The 20,085-nt window shown below is 40.4% G+C and overlaps 2 protein-coding genes across 2 annotated transcripts; both read left to right on the top strand.

The window, feature by feature from the left end:
* Positions 1-4,173: 4,173 nt before the first annotated feature.
* LOC124141412 (phytanoyl-CoA hydroxylase-interacting protein-like) lies at positions 4,174-6,911 on the top strand. The gene is made up of 2 exons (XM_046509417.2): positions 4,174-4,328; positions 6,089-6,911. The coding sequence occupies exons 1-2, from the start codon at positions 4,301-4,303 to the stop codon at positions 6,724-6,726; spliced, it is 666 nt and encodes a 221-aa protein (XP_046365373.2). The 5' UTR covers positions 4,174-4,300; the 3' UTR covers positions 6,727-6,911.
* A 1,676-nt stretch (positions 6,912-8,587) lies between these two features.
* On the top strand, positions 8,588-16,499 carry LOC124141414 (phytanoyl-CoA hydroxylase-interacting protein-like). The gene is made up of 2 exons (XM_046509419.2): positions 8,588-8,796; positions 14,722-16,499. The coding sequence occupies exons 1-2, from the start codon at positions 8,763-8,765 to the stop codon at positions 15,423-15,425; spliced, it is 738 nt and encodes a 245-aa protein (XP_046365375.2). The 5' UTR covers positions 8,588-8,762; the 3' UTR covers positions 15,426-16,499.
* Positions 16,500-20,085: the final 3,586 nt, after the last annotated feature.

Here is a 20,085-nt window from a genome sequence, read left to right as displayed (position 1 = left end):
GGCACTGGTATCAATCGTTTCGCTTGTTTGTTGTTTAACGCCGCACTCACCAATATTCCAGCTATATGACGGCGCTCTGTAAATAATCGAGTCTGGGCCAGACAATCCAGTGATTGACATCATGAGCATCGATCCACGCAATTGGGATCGATGACATGCATCAACCAAGTCAGCGAGCCTGTCTATCCGATCCCTTTAGTCGCCTCTTACGACAAGCATAGTCACTTTTAAGGCAAGTATGGGTTGCTGAAGACCTATTCTACCACAGATCTTCACGGTCGGCACTGGTATCAATTTTAATCTATTTCTAAAACTTTTTTTCCTTCAAAGAAAATGGTATTGTGGTATCGCATTGTTTTTTGTAGCTTACAGCTGTAACATTGTCAACGGACACATCTGTCTTAATGTATTTATACCACTTCCATTTACTGATACATAGATCATGGCCGTGGGAGGGACTCGGACAGGTACTTCTGCCTATTGACTGTTATGGAAACTGCATTTACTGACGTGGTTTGAATTGTTCCTCAAGCAGCCTTAGCTGGATCGGGTGGTCAGGCTCCCTTGGGTGGTCAGGTGACCTGTCAGAGTGTGTGTTATCGCTCCCCGACGCCGTGGGATGTTGCTGATAATACCAGTCACTGGATTGTCTGGTGCAGACTCGTTTATGTACAGGTCGCCGTACAATACTGGAATACTGCTGAGTGCGCCGTCAACAACGTCTAAAATGACCGGGTTTAAGGAGTACTAGTTGTACACGTCTAACGGGCCGATCATTGTCTGTGAGTTGTTTGTGAAGTCCATTCCTGGTGTCCCCCGCCGTGATATTGCTAAAAGCGGCGTAAAACCCTACTCACTCACTCACTGTGAGTTGTTGCTGTTTATGTCACCAGACAAACATCAGGCTTACTAGACAAGATCAATAGCTAGTGTGTGCGTGAGAATGCGCCATACGCTACATTGGTATGATAACAATGCCACTGTATTTTGTTACGTCATATTCTGCAGGGTTGTAATTGTCAGTGTTATATCAATGACCTAGTTTAGAGTTCCTGGAACGTTTGCGGTTCGTAGAATCCGTAATCAATAGCCAGTGTAGGCCGGAGTAGACAGCGTGGCTTGAATAACACACACACAACACAGCTAGTATAACACTGGAGTGACTTTCATACGTCCGTGGGCTCACGTGGGTGTGAGCAACGTACAAGTAGTTGTGCAGTTAAAAAAATATACCAGCCATATCACGTTGCCAAGATATGATCGAGTATGGGCCAGGTAAACAAAGCAAATGAACAACGATTCGTGGCCTTGGGCTCAATGTTACACAGTCAACCAAGTCACTGATCATGAGTGAGTGAGTGAGTATAGTTTAACGCCGCTTTTAGCAATATTCAAGCAATATCACGGCGGGGGACACCAGATGCTTCACACAATGTACCCATGTCGGGAATCGAACCCGGGTCTTCGCGTGACGAGCGGACGCTTTTACCACTAGGCTACCCGACCGCCCCTCACTGATCATGACCCCGCGATGCTTTTTAGTCAGGTCCTACGACAAGCATAGGAAAAGGGGCCTATATATTCTTACCCCAAATCCCAGTGGCGTGTCATGTTGGTGCATGCATGATGGTTGAAATAGATTAACATTTTGATGTGGGTGAGTGAGTGAGTGAGTGAGTGAGTATGGTTTTACGCGGCTTTTAGCAATTTTCCAGCAATATCACGGGGGGTGGCGGGGCACCAGAAATGGGACTTTACACATTGCTCCCACGTCGGGAATCAAACCCGGGTTATCGGCGTGACGAGCGAATGCTTTAATCACTAGGCTACCCGACCGCCCCCATTTTGATGTGTCTTTTAAGACTTGACTTTGTGCATATGTAATCAGCATCGATGTTATCTTTGTTAAGTCCTTTCTGATCGTCCCTTCTCTACCCTTTGAACTTAATAGAATAGAGCGACGTCATGTGGATATCCGGTTAAAGTAGTTCCCACCAAACGTGTTCTGTTTGTGTGAGGCGACAAAAAGGGATCGGGTGGTCAGGCTTTGTGACTGTTTCATCTAACCCCGACAGCGGGGAGCGTTGCTGATTTGTATGCGCCAGTCTGTTATTTTCAGGACGTCGTCATATAGCTGGAATGTTATAGAATATGCCGTTAAACAATAAACAAATAAACAATAAGTAACAAATCATGATTTTCAAATAAATATTCTTATTGCAGAATATCTACGGCAGCTGCTACATGAAGTAGATGAATACTGCGATGGAGGGATGGAGGAACATGGGTAGATGCTCTGTATCGCAAAAAACATCCTCTTACTTCAGAAATATTTAAAGAAGACGCTGTAACATCATGGACCCTCACACGTGGACAATGGAGGGGCACACAATCAGTGTCCATTCAATGGGAAGCTGAAGGGCCTGTTTGGGGCGATCCTGTGTAACAGTGGTCTGCCAGACAGGCTGCCATTATGATGGTTTTTGTATTTTGATGCTTTACGCCGCACTCAGCAGTACTCAAGCTATATGTCGGCGGTCTAAAAATAATCGCATCTGGACAAGATAATCCAGTGATTGACATCATGAGCATCGATCTACGTAATTGGGATACGATGACATTTGTCAACTAAGTCAGCGAGGCTGACCACCCGATCCCGATAATCGCCACTTACGACGAGCATAGTCGCCTTTAACGGCAAGCATGGGTTGCTGAACACCCGAGTGACAATATCACTGAGGGACGTTTCTGATGCATCAGCATTTCTATACTTTACCGATTTTCTACTGCAAGCCGTCACGCAAACACATTCATTATATGAACTAGGTTTTGACAGCGACTGGCTCATAGCTGACCAATCTTGTAGGAAGAACCTGATCAAAACGAATCCGTATGAGAATATGTATTAAATTTTGAGAAAAAGATTCTTTACTGGTACATACAGAACACTGAACCGATCTGGAGTTCACTTGGAGGTCATATATACAGAGGCCATGTCACACAGGGTTCTCTCCCTTACAGGTGCCCTTGGTCAAGGTCATACCACGCCAGGCGGAATTAGGAAGAAGAATGTGCCATAGGCAAAAAAAGGTAACACGTTCCAAAATGAAAACTGTTTTGAAAAGATGGCGACTCCCTCCAGGAACCGGTACAACTGAGACGCAGTGAGCTTTACATGGTATTCTTACTCCTGGGTCACTTGTTGCGAATGGGTATTTTGACAGGCCTCTGAGTTGTACCTTTGCAAAAGTAAGGAGCTTTCTTTGTCAGACTTGAACTGTCAGCTATACATATTTGGAGAGTTATGGAATGTGGCAGATATGTTAGCTCAGTCATGTTATTTTTTACTTTGTTCTTTTTGATATACATATGACCTACGGAGATTCTGGAGAACAGCTGATTTTGTGTCATCTAGCCCAGATGTCGAGGATCGTTTTGCCAATTTTTCAACCACTGGTTTGTCTTTCCCAGAGTAAATGCCAGGCCTCCTTGCTATAGCTTGGATATTGCTTGTTAAGGCCCAGAGTAAATGCCAGGCCTACTTGTTATAGCTTGGATATTGCTTGTTAAGGCCCAGAGTAAATTCCAGGCCTACTTGTTATAGCTTGGATATTGCTTGTTAAGGCCCAGAGTAAATTCCAGGCCTACTTGTTATAGCTTGGATATTGCTTGTTAAGGCCCAGAGTAAATTCCAGGCCTCCTTGCTATAGCTTGGATATTGCTTGTTAAGGCCCAGAGTAAATTCCAGGCCTCCTTGCTATAGCTTGGATATTGCTTGTTAAGGCCTTTAACTCAGTCGCAGACCAGGTGCTAATGTCATTGATCCGACAATTCCATGGGAACTACTTTTTCCTTTTCCTACTAAAATGCCTATACCGTGTAAATGGATTTCACTTACGTCGGTCGGTTCGAATCCCGGAATCCCCGATTATGTTTCTAGGTTTGTCAGCACCATACCCGTGCTTGTGGATTTCATCAAAGTGGTAAACGTCTGAGACCTGCATCACTTCTGGCTTTCCTCCCATAAAAACTTCATCTAAACAACTGTGATGTCGAGACGCTGTTGGAGCGTTGATGCCACGATCGACGATAGTGCTGCCCTCGGACATTTAACATTTCATGAGGTAATAATCTATAACATAACCATTACATGGATCTATTAATAGAACCGGTTTTCCCGCTCATAAGAAAATCTGACTCACAATCATACATAGGTCTGTTTACACTTGCAAGTTAGACAACAGGCAATAAACTCGTGTTACGGTGGTCACACGTAGCTTCTACTCACTGTTCCAGCAACATGGCCAGAGGAGGGCACCGGGATAAAGGTAGTTATACAATAATCAATGTGGTTGATTTCCGCAATTTCTAACACGTTTGTTGTTTGTATTTGCTCATCGTTATTCATGAACAGTATAGGCCTTTCAATCAACTGACACAGATAGCCAAGAGTTTCGTTTGTGATAACAGCTGTAATCTCTTAGTATAAATTGGAATTGAAGAATATGAAAAAAGTAATTTACACAAAACTATGCGTCAAAACGAAGGCTAACAACTGCCGATTTGGGGATATTACTTCCTGGAACACAAAAATACCCGCATTGATAACGTGGGTCGTGACATAGTGCAGCTGGAATAAGTCATACTGCTTTCTACTTTGTCCTTCCAGAACATTCATCTCCGTTCTCTCTCTCTCTCTCTCTCTCTCTCTCTCTCTCTCTCTCACACAGACACACACACACACACACACACACACACACGTGTCACCTCACCTCACTGCTTGAATATAGGGTTTCCAACAATGGCCTAGTCAGAAAGTGCTCCGTTTCCTGGAACGTTGCATATTCGTGGAACATGTCGTTAGGCTCGAAGTCAGTAGAATCAGCTGCCTGATATACGTCTCTTGTGGGAGGGAGAAACAGTGTTGACAGAGATATATAGCTAATTTGTGCATCACAATCTATAAGAATAAATACATAGTAAATTTATCCAATTGCGTTGTAGACTCTTGCTATATGTGCACACCCTTATACTTATAATTATCAACTAACGGTCAAGGCTTGGCGACAGTCTAGCGGGTTTTTATCAACAGTTTCTTATTCCCGAACCAAAGTTCAGTTGGCTAGCCTAGTGGCTGAAACGTTTGCTCGTCAAAGTAAATAATTCAGTTCGAGGGTTATTGTTTAGTCCAGGCTGGCTGAGTCTGGATATATACCAAGTACCTGTAATTGTTAAGAATAACGGTCAAGGCTTGGCGGCAGTCCAGCGGGGATTTTATCACAATTTCTCATTTCTTGAACCAAAGTGTGCTGGGTTAGCCGAGGGGATGAATCGTTTACTCGTCTAACTTAAAATTTTGGTACGATTTCTAGTTTTGTTTGATTAGCGTAATCATAATTAAGACAATAAATCGGGTGTGACTCTTTTCCAGTGTAATAAGAATACATTTATTTGTTTAAAAAAGGTAATTCTTTACCTGTTACTTTTTCACATGTCACATGAATATCTAACATATCTAACAGGGCTACACAAATATATATATATATATATGAACCTTTTGTAGCTCTGATTATGAAAACTTATACCAGTATATAGAATGCACTTTTGTAACGAAATTTTGGTTAGAATTTGAAGTGTACCTAAACTCGAAACTTGCAAATGATATTCATATTACCATTCTAGATATCTTTTCAACCATATAATTGTTCTTGCCAATATAATAGAAAAGTTTATCGCAACGAAAAATAGAAGATTAAAAAGTTTGACAGATCTACCTAATATTCTTCATCAGTCAATCCAAGATATATATTTTCACATATCTGATCAAGTTTAAAGATACCATGAATTGCTACACTTATATACCTCATATGTCAATGTTACATTTATGTCCACTGAATTGAAATATTTTATAAAAAAAAGAAGGTAACCACATCTTCACCCAACGTTGCCATATCATTCAGTTTCATTTACAATGTCTTTAATAGTTTTCTCCACTAACAGATGAAAACAAAAAAATAAAATATATGTACATGTATGTCTATAAAGGGTCAATCAGCATGCGAGTTACAAACTGGTCTTCTCCTTGCAGCCTATTTGCGAAAGTTGCTACGTAAAGCCGAAGAACACTGTGATGGAGACGACTATGACCAGGTGTCTGAGCTCTACCGAAACAAGCCATCCTCCTACTTCAAAAACATTCGTAGACACCACGGTAACATCATGGTACCGTATGTTAAGGACGATGGAGGGGATCCGCGCTGTCCAATAAACGGGAGACTTGATGGTCTCTTCTTCGGGGTGACGCTGTACGGGGGTGATCTTCCAGACATGTCGCCGTTCGGAAACACCAGAGTGATAGTACCACTTGATGAACTCTTTGATGATACAGCAAACCTGTACTTTGCTGATTTCTACTGCAAGCCTTCACGCAAACACATCCATTACGTGACCTTGGTACTTACAGATGCGGGATCACAAGCAGACCGTTTCTGTAGGGGACACCTCATCAAGCTCGATCCGTACAACAACAATTATTTGTGGAAAGATGAATTTTCTGACACATACATGACACTGGACCAATTTAAAGTGCAGGTGGAGGTCATGTATACAGAGAGTATTGACATGTCCCATCGACATCTCACCTCTATTCCCACCATTGGTCAAGGTCACAGCACGCCAGGAGGAATAAGCAAGTCTGAAAATTGTGACATATGCAATGTCTGGTGATGACGTTTTAATGGATTGGTGGTGGTCATACTTGAAAGTGATAGGACCGAAATATTTCCAACTATGGCAACTGAGCTGAGTGATCAGCATTCCTGGATATTGCTTTAACCCTTATGGTCGATACCCAAGACAAAACGACTCTGAAGTGCATAGATTTAAAAGTGCCATGAAAATCAACAGAGGGATACAAATTTGAAAAATGTCACCATTTTATTTATATTTTTTTAATTATATATTTAAACAAAGTCAGTGTGATAGTGCAACTGGAAGTGAGGTGAAGATAGAATCTATTTTTGGTCACTGTCGCAAAACAAAGACTTTCTCTGAAAGGACGAGCCGACCAATTTTATTTTGGCAATACATGACACTGATTTTTTCCAGAAATTAGGATTGATACAAATTGACACCATTTCGGAAAGCATCACAATCCTGTTATAAGGATGTTAAAAAGAATTACAATATGTCAGTATTATCCTTGGTTAAGGGTTTTGTCGATTTTTTTTACATTAAATGGATAATCAGCTTCCTTTTCTAATTTCATCGAATTTTGGGATTCACACGCTGGTGTATTATGATTATGCTTTATCTCGCCTGATATACTTTATTGCCTAATATGTATATATGGGTAAAGATACAATATGTGTATATTGATATTTATATCACATCATGTAAACGGAATAGGTTTGATGTATATATAGCTATATATGTATGTGTCTGTTTTCCAATTTTTATTACTTTCAGATTTTAGATATATATATCAAATAAGTATATTTGATGTTTGTAATATTTTTTAATTTAATTTGTAAATAAAATAAACAATGAAAATCTAATTTCTATTTTTCTTGTCGGGCAGGCTGATTCCAAGGAAAGGGTTTTAAGCTCTTTTTAGCACTATTCAAGCCATATTCTGCCTGGGATATTTAGGATGGACACATGTCCTCATTTTCGGGTTGTGTTGGGGGCCTCGCAATTCGTTGCGTCCCTTGGGCATGCCAGAAACTTTGTCTGCATCATACCCGAGCTTGTGGGTTTCACCAGAGTGGAAAATGCCGAGACCTGCATCACTTCGGGCTTTCCTCCCACATTAAGCTGAGACGCCGTAATATAACTGGAATACTGTTAAAGCGACGTTAAACCCAACTCACTCACTCACTCACTAGGGTTGAGGAGTCAATGGTTAACCATGAAGTTACCGAAGCATGTAGGTTATTTCTGCATCAAACATCACATGTCAATCTGAATATGATGGTTATTCAAATATGAATCAAACAAGTGAGCTAACTCTTACTTCATATTAATTCTGTTTTCTGTTTATCTAGATATAATAGGGCAGTTTATAAACTAGTAATAAATAATTAATAAATATGGGAAATTAGTGACGTTAGTTTTCTTAAACAATTAATATATAAAGACGCTTGACCACTTAATAAGACTGAATGACAAATATTTTCTTCATACTGCAACAGTAAACGATTATGAAAAATCATAGACTGCACATGAAATGCATAAACGGTCACCAACGTAAAAAACATGAAAGTAATTTATCAGATGTATCTGCCATCTCTAGTAGAAACAGTGGTTGATAGCATGAGCAGTGAATGTGCATACAATCAGCCACGCTCTGTAAGCACTCAATCCTCAAAAGGCTTTTTACAAAAAGCATGGATTACTGGGTCTGATCCTCACACTCAATGAAACAGGTGTAGAGGAATGAATCGATGCAATAGTTTAAACAAATACACTAGGGGGTCATGAACCGACTGTAAGTACGGTAACGATGACTTCTAATATTCCAGGAAAGTTATTTTACTCCATTCCTAGAATGCGAAATCGAAAGCGAAAGTAACATTTCTAGGATCCACGAAAATGTCAAGGTTGTTGACGAGCAGTTAACAGTTGGATACGGCAATACAGACATGTTTGCACACGAGTGTATTGGGATAATAATAGTGCCAACGTATACGAATAACAAACATTACTAGTCCAGTCACCGTATGAAGAAGGAACTAGAAAAGGAAGTAGGTTGAGACTGCGTAATGGCTGAAGGAGGAAGCATAAATGATGAGAAAGGTAGAGATACAAAACGTGTTTCTGTGTGTGGTGTGTGTGTGTGGCGTGTGAGTGTGTGTGTGTGGCGTGTGAATGTGTGTGTGTGTGTGTGTGTGTGTGTGTGTTGTGTGTGTCGCCGCACTCATCAATATTCTAGGTATATGACTGCAGCCCATTACTTATCGAATCTGATCATCCAGTGATTGATACTGCGAGCAACGACCCACGTCGTCAATGTATGCTGAAAGGTAGTTGCCGAGCCTGATCACCCGATCCATTTAGTCGTATCTTACTATACGTAGGCAATTGCTGAAAACCAATTCTAACCCGGAACATTCAGGGGTTATAATAGCTCGTACTTTATCCACCTGCACGAGGGTGACTCTGAGTTTCCCTCACACATTTTGAAATCATCTCTTGTCCTTGAGCTAAACACAGAGAATATTTTGAGATTTAAACAATAACCTTTCTACTACTGCTACTACTACTACTACTACTACTACTACTACTAATTTACCAGTTGCAATAGGAGGGTGTGGTTTGATTAACGTGGAGGCACTTCATGATAGAATTGTATCGTGCACTTGGCCACACATTTATTTGTCTGATGATCTTAACTTAATCCCCACCTACAGATTACACAGAAAGCAATGCACTTCAGTAGTACAATAGATTACAACTGTGCAACCTAATCTTACAAATTATTTCTAGTGCCAAAATAGTCAGGATGACATGATATGGAGATGAAGAAAATGGTTCCATGTACAGCGGAGTGTGAACATGATAAAGCATACTATAACCAAACAGTTAAATACAAATGAAAGGACAGACTGTAATAGACAATGGACATTTCTAAGACTATGGTGGATACAGCCACTATGTTTCTACTGAATGTAAAGTATGGGAACATCAAAAATATTATGGTTAGATGTTGGTTAGATGTTGTCAAACTGTCATCAAATACTTTCCTTTGTTAAATGTTGTCCAACTAAAATAAACATGCTTTGGTTGGTTTGACGTTGTCAAAGTGTCATAAACATTGCCCTCTTAGATCAGATGTTGTCCAACTGTAATACACATGCCTACTTTGGCTAAATGTTGGCAAACTGTTATTAACATGCCTTGTTTGGTTAGATGTTGTCCAGCTGTTATTAACATGCCTTGTTTGGTTAGATGTTGGCAAACTGTTATTAACATGCCTTGTTTGCTTAGATGTTGTCCAGCTGTTATTAACATGCCTTGTTTGCTAAGATGTTGTCCAGCTGTTATTAACATGCCTTGTTTGGTTAGATGTTGTCCAGCTGTCATTAACATGCCCTGCTTGGTTAGATGTTGTCCAGCTTCCATTAACATGCCTTGTTTGGTAAGATGCTCTCCAGTTGTTATTAACATGCCTTGCTTGGTTAGATGTTGTCCAGCTGTCATTAACATGCCTTGTTTGGTAAGATGTTGTCCAGCTGTCATTAACATGCCTTGTTTGGTTATATGTTGTCCAGCTGTTATTAACATGCCTTGCTTTGTTAGATGTTGTCCAACTGTCATTTACATGCCTTGCTTGGTTAGATGTTGTCCAGCTGTCATTAACATGCCTTGCTTGGTTAGATGTTGTCTAGCTGTTATTAACATGCCTTGTTTGGTAAGATGCTGTCCATTTATTAACATGCCTTGTTTGACTAGATGTTGTCCAGCTATCATCAACATGCCTTGTTTGGTTTGATGTTGGCAAACTTTTATTAACATGGCTTGCTTGCTTAGATGTTTGCAAACTGTTAATAACATGCCTTGCTTGGTTACATGTTGTCCAGCTGTTATTAACATGCCTTCTTTGATTAGATGTTGTCCAACTGTCATTAACATGCCTTGTTTGGTTAGATGTTGTCCAGCTGTCATTAACATGCCTTGCTTGGTTTGATGTTGTCCAGCTGTCATTAACATGCCCTGCTTGGTTAGATGTTGTCCAGCTGTCATTAACATGCCTTGTTTGGTAAGATGCTGTCCAGTTGTTTTTAACATGCCTTGCTTGGTTAGATGTTGTCCAGCTGTCATTAACATGCCTTGTTTGCTAAGATGTTGTCCAGCTGTCTTTTACATGCCTTGTTTGGTTAGATGTTGTCCAGCTGTTATTACCATGCCCTGCTTGGTTAGATGTTGTCCAGCTGTCATAAACATGCCTTGCTTGGTAAGATGTTGTCCAGCTGTTATTAACATGCCTTGCTTGGTTAGATGTTGTCCAGCTGTCATTAACATGCCTTACTTGGTTAGATGTTGTCTAGCTGTTATTAACATGCCTTGTTTGGTAAGATGCTGTCCAGTTATTAACATGCCTTGTTTGACTAGATGTTGTCCAGCTGTCATCAACATGCCTTGTTTGGTAAGATGTTGTCCAGCTGTCATTAACAAGCCTTACTTGGTTAGATGTTGTCTAGCTGTTATAAACATGCCTTGTTTGGTAAGATGCTGTCCAGTTATTAACATGCCTTGTTTGACTAGATGTTGTCCAGCTGTCATCAACATGCCTTGTTTGGTTTGATGTTGGCAAACTTTTATTAACATGGCTTGCTTGGTTACATGTTGTCCAGCTGTTATTAACATGCCTTCGTTGATTAGATGTTGTCCAACTGTCATTAACATGCCTTGTTTGGTTAGATGTTGTTCAGCTGTTATTAACATGCCTTGTTTGGTAAGATGCTGTCAAGCTGTCATTAACATGCCTTGCTTGGTTAGATGTTGTCCAGCTGTTATTAACATGCCTTGCTTGGTTAGATGTTGTCCAGCTGTCATTAACATGCCTTGCTTGGTTAGATGTTGTCCAGCTGTCATTAACATGCCTTGTTTGGTAAGATGTTGTCCAGCTGTTATTTACATGCCTTTGTTTGGTTAGATGTTGTCCAGCTGTTATTAACATGCCTTGCTTGGTTAGATGTTGTCCAGCTGTCATTAACATGTCTTGCTTGGTTAGATGTTGTCCAGCTGTTATTAACATGCCTTGTTTGGTAAGATGCTGTCCAGTTATTAACATGCCTTGTTTGACTAGATGTTGTCCAGCTGTCATCAACATGCCTTGTTTGGTTTGATGTTGGCAAATTGTTATTAACATGCCTTGTTTGCTAAGATGTTGTCCAGCTGTTATTAACATGCCTTGTTTGCTAAGATGTTGACCAGCTGGTATTAACATGCCTTGTTTGGTTAGATGTTGTCCAGCTGTTATTACCATGCCCTGCTTGGTTAGATGTTGTCCAGCTGTCATAAACATGCCTTGTTTGGTTAGATGTTGTCCAGCTGTCATTAACATGCCTTGTTTGGTAAGATGTTGTTCAGCTGTCATTAACATGCCTTGTTTGGTTAGATGTTGTCCAGCTGTTATTAACATGCCTTGCTTGGTAAGATGTTGTCCAGCTGTTATTACCATGCCCTGCTTGGTTAGATGTTGTCCAGCTGTCATAAACATGCCTTGTTTGGTTAGATGTTGTCCAGCTGTCATAAACATGCCTTGTTTGGTTAGATGTTGTCCAGCTGTCATTAACATGCCTTGTTTGGTAAGATGTTGTCCAGCTGTCATTAACATGCCTTGTTTGGTTAGATGTTGTCCAGCTGTCATTAACATGCCTTGCTTGGTAAGATGTTGTCCAGCTGTTATTAACATGCCTTGCTTGGTTAGATGTTGTCCAGCTGTCATTAACATGCCTTGCTTGGTTAGAAGTTGTCCAGCTGTCATTAACATGCCTTGCTTGGTAAGATGTTGCCTAGCTGTTATTAACATGCCTTGTTTGGTAAGATGCTGTCTAGTTATTAACATGCCTTGTTTGACTAGATGTTGTCCAGCTGTCATCAACATGCCTTGTTTGGTTTGATGTTGGCAAACTTTTATTAACATTGCTTGCTTGCTTAGATGTTTGCAAACTGTTATTAACATGCCTTGCTTGATTAGATGTTGTCCAACTGTCATTAACATGCCTTGTTTGGTTAGATGTTGTTCAGCTGTTATTAACATGCCTTGTTTGGTAAGATGCTGTCAAGCTGTCATTAACATGCCTTGCTTGGTTAGATGTTGTCCAGCTGTTTTTAACATGCCTTGCTTGGTTAGATGTTGTCCAGCTGTCATTAACATGCCTTGCTTGGTTAGATGTTGTCCAGCTGTCATGAACATTCCTTGTTTGGTAAGATGCTGTCTAGTTGTTATTAACATGGCTTGCTTGGTTACATGTTGTCCAGCTGTTATTAACATGCCTTCGTTGATTAGATGTTGTCCAACTGTCATTTACATGCCTTGCTTGGTTAGATGTTGTCCAGCTGTCATTAACATGCCTTGCTTGGTTAGATGTTGTCCAGCTGTCATGAACATTCCTTGTTTGGTAAGATGCTGTCTAGTTGTTATTAACATGCCTTGCTTGGTTAGATGTTGTCCAGCTGTCTTTTACATGCCTTGTTTGGTAAGATGTTGTCCAGCTGTCATTAACATGCCTTACTTGGTTAGATGTTGTCCAGCTGTTATTAACATGCCTTGCTTGGTAAGATGTTGTCCAGCTGTCATTAACATGCTTTGCTTGGTTAGATGTTGTCCAGCTGTCATTAACATTCCTTGCTTGGTTAGATGTTGTCCAGCTGTCATTAACATGCCTTACTTGGTTAGATGTTGTCCAGCTGTCATCAACATGCCTTGTTTGGTTTGATGTTGGCAAACTTTTATTAACATGGCTTGCTTGCTTAGATGTTTGCAAACTGTTATTAACATGCCTTGCTTGGTTACATGTTGTCCAGCTGTTATTAACATGCCTTCTTTGATTAGATTTTGTCCAACTGTCATTAGCATGCCTTGTTTGGTTAGATGTTGTTCAGCTGTTATTAACATGCCTTGTTTGGTAAGATGCTGTCAAGCTGTTATTAACATGCCTTGTTTGGTAAGATGCTGTCAAGCTGGTATTAACATGCCTTGTTTGGTAGGATGCTGTCCAGCTGTTATTAACATGCCTTGTTTTGTTAGATGTTGTCGAAGTGTTACCTTCTTTGGGAATAAGAGATGGGTACAAAGCACATTTCTGGGACGAACGACTACGTATCTTTTTCCGAACTAAAAATCCTTGAATTTTGTTTCATGATACTGTTGACGCAGTTAAGCACGGGAACTTTGGAAACTATTCTCCATTATCAGATATATTTTAGGGATGTCGACAAAATAAAGGGTGTAAAACAAACATCATAAACTTAAAGAAACAGAAAACCTAAGATTCCTCAAGACAAATTTAAATTTTGATATAATTTATTCGTTTGCCCTCACCAGTCTACAAGGGTTGACGCCGCACTCAGCAATATTCCAGCTATATGACGGCGGTCTGTAAATAATCGAGTCTGGACCAGACAATCCAGAGATTAATATCATGAGCATCGATCCACGCAATTGGGATACGATGACGTGCATCAACCAAGTCAGCGAGCCTGACCACCTGATCCCGTTAGTCGCCTCTTACGACAAGCATAGTCGCCTTTTATGGCAAGAATGGGCTGCTGAGGACCTATTCTACCCCGGGTCTTCACGGGTCAGTTTACAAGGGAAAAAGTTTTTAAAAAACATGTCTTGAAAGTTGTTATTCGTGTTTCACTTGGTATTCATAAATATCTAGGGGGATTCGACATATAATTAACCTTAGACTTTTTAGATTTTTATTCAAATATGACTTCCCTATGTTTAGTCTACAAAACGAATAAATTGTATATAATTTACTAAGCAAAATAAATTGACAGTTCAATGAACTGCTCATTTAAGAACGTAACATGCTGTCTTGTCTAATATCTATATGTTTACCCCTTTCGCCGTGCTATCACTGACTTCAGTGATCCATTCATCCATTCATCACTGTTGTGCCTATTTTGTCATCTCATACTACGTTTATAATTGTCAGTACTGCACCGGATGTAACCATGCTGCAGCTTGTGCATTTCCCATTGCAGAATATCTGAGAAAGCTGCTGCGTAAAGCTGAGGACCACTGCAGTGAAGGCAGTATTGATACTGTGTCTACCCTCTATCGCAACAAGCCGTCATCCTATTTCGATGACATTCGGCAGAACCACAATAACATCATGGAACCTTATCTGAAGGACAATGGCGGAGACCAACGCTGTCCAATAAATGGGAGACTGAAGGGTCTTTTCTTTAACGTGACACTTAGGAATGGACATCTGCCAGATATGTCGCCTTTTGGAGACACGAGAGTGAAAATGCCACTGAGCGAGGTTTTTGATGATTCAGCAAATCTGTATTTTGCTGACTTCTACTGCAAGCCCTCACGCAGGCGTGTTCACTACGTCACCTTGGTTCTGACACATTCAGGATCACAGGCAGACAGTTTCTGTCAGACACACCTGCTGAAGCTTGATTCGTACACCAACATTTATTTGCGAAAAAAACCATACTTATCTGGCACATACGAGACACTGGACCGTCCTGCAGTTCACGTGGAGGTCATGTATACAGAGGCCGTGAACATGACACACAGGGTTCTCTCCCTTACTAGTACCTTTGGTCAAGGTCACAGCACACGAGGTGGAATAAGGAAGACTGTGGGCTGCAGCATATGCAATGTTGGGGATACATCTTTGAATGAGATGCTTCGCAAGCTACTGGCAGCATTTAGTCGCGAGGGTTCCTTCTAGAAATACCAATCGGGTGTTTTGCTTCATGATCAGACAAGCGCATGAACGCCAGATCATACACCAAATTATCAGCGATAATAGCCTGTCATTAAATGTAAGACACAAAGCTGATCTCATTTTGGTTAAATGTAATGTTTAACGAACTCATCCATACAACAGGGATGTGAACTCTGGCTGGATGCAATGTTATTTCTAATTATGTCTTATTGACTCGGCAGCAGTTATTGATGCTCATGTCATGAAGAAATGTTTCTTATGCTTCTGTTAGGCTGCTGTGTTGTAATATACAATAACATACCAAATATGGTATGAAATACATAATAACATTCACCTAGTCAAAAGTGACGAGAAACACACAGCTGATATTTTGTGTAAATGGCAATGGCCACCTGTAAATTGTAATATTTGCTTGCGGCACCATGGTTGGCAGTCATACGGTTGTTGCACATGTTGCCAACAAATTGCTCTTGTCATCAGTGACCGACCATTTGATTTTCTAAGGGGGCCTGGAATTTGTTTCTTCTCTATAAATTCTTCCAGTCCTACCATAATTTTTCTCTCTCACTTTCGGGAAGGTGGGGTTACCCTTGTGTTTAAAGCGTTTACGCGTCTTGCTGAAGGCCCGGGTTCGAATCCCGCATGTGTAAAGCCTATTGGTAGTGTTCCCAGGCGTCTTATTGCTTGAATATTGCTAAAGGCGGTGTTAGACCATACACACTCGCGCACGCTCAATTCTATTTACTTTTACTCTTGACTAACTCCAGATTGTTACAAAATGCATCGTTTTTCAAAAGAATTGATAAAATAATGCTCCGTAGAAATATAATTAATTTTTCGCAACCTGTTGTATGTGTGCAGTGCTTGGACTTAACATAGTCATTTCTTGGAAGTCACAGTGAGAAGGGATTTCATGGAAATGAGGTGTCTGCAGGAAAAAGGATACCTCCTTTTTCCCAATCAGTATCAAGCATTCCACTACTTTCTACTCGTATTTCATATTGTGTGTGGTTTCTGTTTTTATATTTACATTGTGCTTATGTGCGCCGTGCATTTGAAATAAATTTTTACCCCTTACTTTCCTCTACGTTCTTTATCATATTACACATATGCTGGAACAAAATATATGTACAAATACATTACATTACATGCTATAGAAAGAATAAAGACACCGTGAATGCTCAAGCGGTGTTTACTGATGGAAATATTCAACTGTACTGATGGGCTGAAGAGAAGATACTGGCAAATCACTATGTCTATATCAGATATGGTTGGGTGTTGTTGTATTTAGATGATCTGGCGTATGAAATCCATTTTGTTGCATCGAAAAGACAAAACATCTTTAAAGATTTGTATGCTCTGTCCCGGACCTTATTGACAGTAAATGTACAGCTGAAGGAGGAAGCATAGATACTGCAAAAGGAAACAAAAGATGCCAGCATCTATTGACGTGCATCATAGTTATCTGTACATGAATTATTTTTCATTTTCAAATTGTAACAACACAGGCATCCCGGATCTGAATAGTACCCCAATACTTGATCCTTGGCGTTTCAGCTGACTAAGTGGAGTTGATGTGAGCATATGGCTCACCCTTTCGTCTTTCATGTGATTCGATTAATCTTGTAAATAGCCTATAAAATCGCATTTCCTTCTGGAGACCAAACATTGAACGCCCCAGTGAATGGAGACACTTGAATTAAGCAAATTGGAACTATGCTGATTACAACTGCAAGTCTGTACAAAATGTATTTTTCAGTTTAAGATTACGAACTCATAAAAGGTCCAATAAAATCCCGAGTTCTTGATGGATGCTATATTTTTGTCTAATTTGTTGAGCACTGGAAGAACAAATCGACAGCTACTTTATTAATTAGTCCAACTAATTTTTGGGAAATTCACATGGGTCCACAATTTGTTCTAAACAAAAGATGAATAATGCCTTTAACCAAAAGTTTCAATGCTCATAAGCATGTCCTCTTCGTTTCTGGGAATGCCAACTTCATTTAAAGAAAATTCAATCAACATTTTAATGGTAGGCACAATCATGCAAATTCATCTGATCAACCACTAGGTGTCTGGAGACCTTCCCCTAGCAATGGTTACATACTATAAAATGACCATTTAATCGAATATGGTCTCTGTGTATAAATAATCCAAACTGTATTTATAACTTTTGTAGATTCGCATTATCATGTGTATGTTTTTGTATTCATTCAGGTTAACTTGTAATGGTGACATGGGGTATTAAAAACCGATGTGGGCTTGTCCTGCTCCGTGCAGTGCATGGTGGAACACACATGCACAGACGTCGCTATATAATAGTATATCGCGACGTGTCATCTCACCTCACCTCACTGCCTTAATATGGTGTTACCAACAATAGCCCAATCAGGAACGCTCCACTTCCTGAAACGTTGCGTATACGTCGAACATGTCATGTGAGGCTCATGTGAGGCTCTTGTCAGTAGTATCAGCTACCTGATATACGTCTCTGGTGGGAAAGGAGAGACAGTGTTGATATGGATATACAGCTAATTTGGGCATCAGAATCTAAAAGAGATAGCTTGTACATTAGAATAAGAATACGAATATGTACATTGCAAATTTAAGTGAATGTTTAGCCCAGGTAGACAGAGGTTAGATATATATACCCCAGTAATTGTAGTTATCAAGACTGTCAAGGCCACACACACACACACACACACACACACACACACACACACACACACACACACACACACACACACACACACACACACACACACACACACACACTTGATGTATTGTAGTATTGTCTCAATTTATCGAAAAAAAGGAAGGTGCACTGATCTGACTATATGATGTAAAGGGGATAATGCATGTTCAGAGGGCTTCTCTAATCGGTGTTGTGTTGGTCTATGTTCACAAAAGCTTAACGTGTTAGTATTAAGGAAATATAAACAGTGAGTTTAGTTTAATGCCACTTTGCAAACGTCTCTCAGAGACATCCTTGCATGACGTTTATCACAGTTTGTTAGCGTAATATGGGAGGAGGCCAACGTTACACATGTCGAAGACGAACAATAACAATGAATAGGTTTTCATTATAGCTGTTGCGCCGGCCATATGGAAAATCGAATTTGAAACAAATTTGGTTCTCATCTTGGGTGGGAAGAAGTAAATGTCAGTGTCACTGTTCCACTGCTTCGAGTTGTTATGCAGTGTGTTGAGAAGATCAGCAACCATGCGGAGTCCTTCGCTTGGATAGAGACGGCTGGCCTCAAAAGTAAAACAGAAGGCTTTCTGTTTCCTGCTGAAGACCAGTCACTTCCACTCGAAACCGTCAACATATAATTTGGCATCAACATGTAAATATCAAATGTAGAATATGCAATGAATTCAATGAGACTGTCAACAACAATGTCAGTGGATGCCCAGCTTTGGCACAAACACAGTATCTTAAGCGACGTGATGGAGTGGCTCGATCATTTTATTACCGTCTTTGCCATGCTTGTGGCTTTGACACAGAGGTCTATCCATGGTACAACCCGGAATATATAGAGGGCGTCATGGAAAATGATAAATACAAAATTCTTTGGAATAGGTCCGTACACAGCCTCAGACGTATCCAGGTCAAAAAACCTGATCTTGTCCTATTTGATAATTTTTTGTCCCTTTTGACACTAATGTCATTAACAAGATTCAGGAAAAACATGGCAAATATGCAGACCTCGCTTTCGAAATATCACGCTTGCATCCCAAGTGCCAAGTTGTCAGACTCCCCATTGTTCTCTGTGCCTTAGGTTTGGTACCTCCCAATCTGTTGACTGACATTGGGAGAGTGCCCTGGTTTGCTACCAGGAATACAGCTCTTCTGACAACCTGGGTAATGCAGAAGGCTGCAGTGTTGGGGAGTCTTCACATTCTCCGAAAAGTTTTGGGTGGGTTCGACTAGGCAGCGCTTGCTAGGAGAAGTCCCATTCGCTATCTGGGCAACGTGTAGACGGGCAAGGGCCCTGAGCTGATGTTGAGCCTAACCAGCCCGGACGTGCCAGGATCACCAAACACCTCTTTGCTGCATTTCTTATTCTTATATGTAAATAGTAAATATAATACTAATATTTTGAGCATTGTGTCTATTTGATATATGTGTTATCAAAGATTTAACAATTGCACCTATTCAATACCGAATCATGTCTGAATCAAGAACATGCGTCGTAGTACAAGGTATTAGAGACTTGATATGTTCGATTACGACTTCGAGACAAATGAAGGAGTCGATAAGTGCTTTTTAGGTCATGAACACATTTTGTCAGGTCATCCAGGGAACCAGACATTCGCTTCGGGAACATGGGATATGATTCAGCCACGCTCCCGTGAATATGTAGCTTTGGCTAGAACCACGTAAACGTAAGCAGCCATTATATATGGTGTCAAAAGCATCTTTTGTATAGAAAGAAGTCGGATAAGAAAACCGATCGGAGAGATAGGTGATACCTTACACAAAACGGATAAAACAGTAAAGCAGCGTTTGGTTCAGATCAATCACTTAATGAGTAAGTTAGTGAAAATATGAGTGAAAATATGCGACTTTTTGTTACCTCTGGTTTGACTTGTGCACATCATGCATGCAACGGTTTCTACGTCAATAACCGACTCCTAGCATACCATAATATACTTC

Source organism: Haliotis rufescens, unplaced genomic scaffold, assembly GCF_023055435.1.
Source record: "Haliotis rufescens isolate VD_foot unplaced genomic scaffold, xgHalRufe1.0.p SCAF_26, whole genome shotgun sequence".
Classification (NCBI taxonomy): domain Eukaryota; kingdom Metazoa; phylum Mollusca; class Gastropoda; order Lepetellida; family Haliotidae; genus Haliotis; species Haliotis rufescens.
The sequence above is the reverse complement of the archived record's forward strand: the minus strand, read 5'-3'. Positions and strand labels throughout refer to the sequence as shown.

What these genes read in the sequence shown, in the direction of transcription:
- LOC124141414 (XM_046509419.2), top strand. Translation starts at nt 8,763, where the DNA reads ATGGCTGAAGGAGGAAGCATAAATGATGAGAAAG. An exon ending in AAGCATAAATGATGAGAAAG is followed by an intron (nt 8,797 to 14,721) that starts GTAGAGATACAA and finishes TTCCCATTGCAG; the next exon opens with AATATCTGAGAAAGCTGCTG.
- LOC124141412 (XM_046509417.2), top strand. Translation starts at nt 4,301, where the DNA reads ATGGCCAGAGGAGGGCACCGGGATAAAG. An exon ending in AGGAGGGCACCGGGATAAAG is followed by an intron (nt 4,329 to 6,088) that starts GTAGTTATACAA and finishes TTCTCCTTGCAG; the next exon opens with CCTATTTGCGAAAGTTGCTA.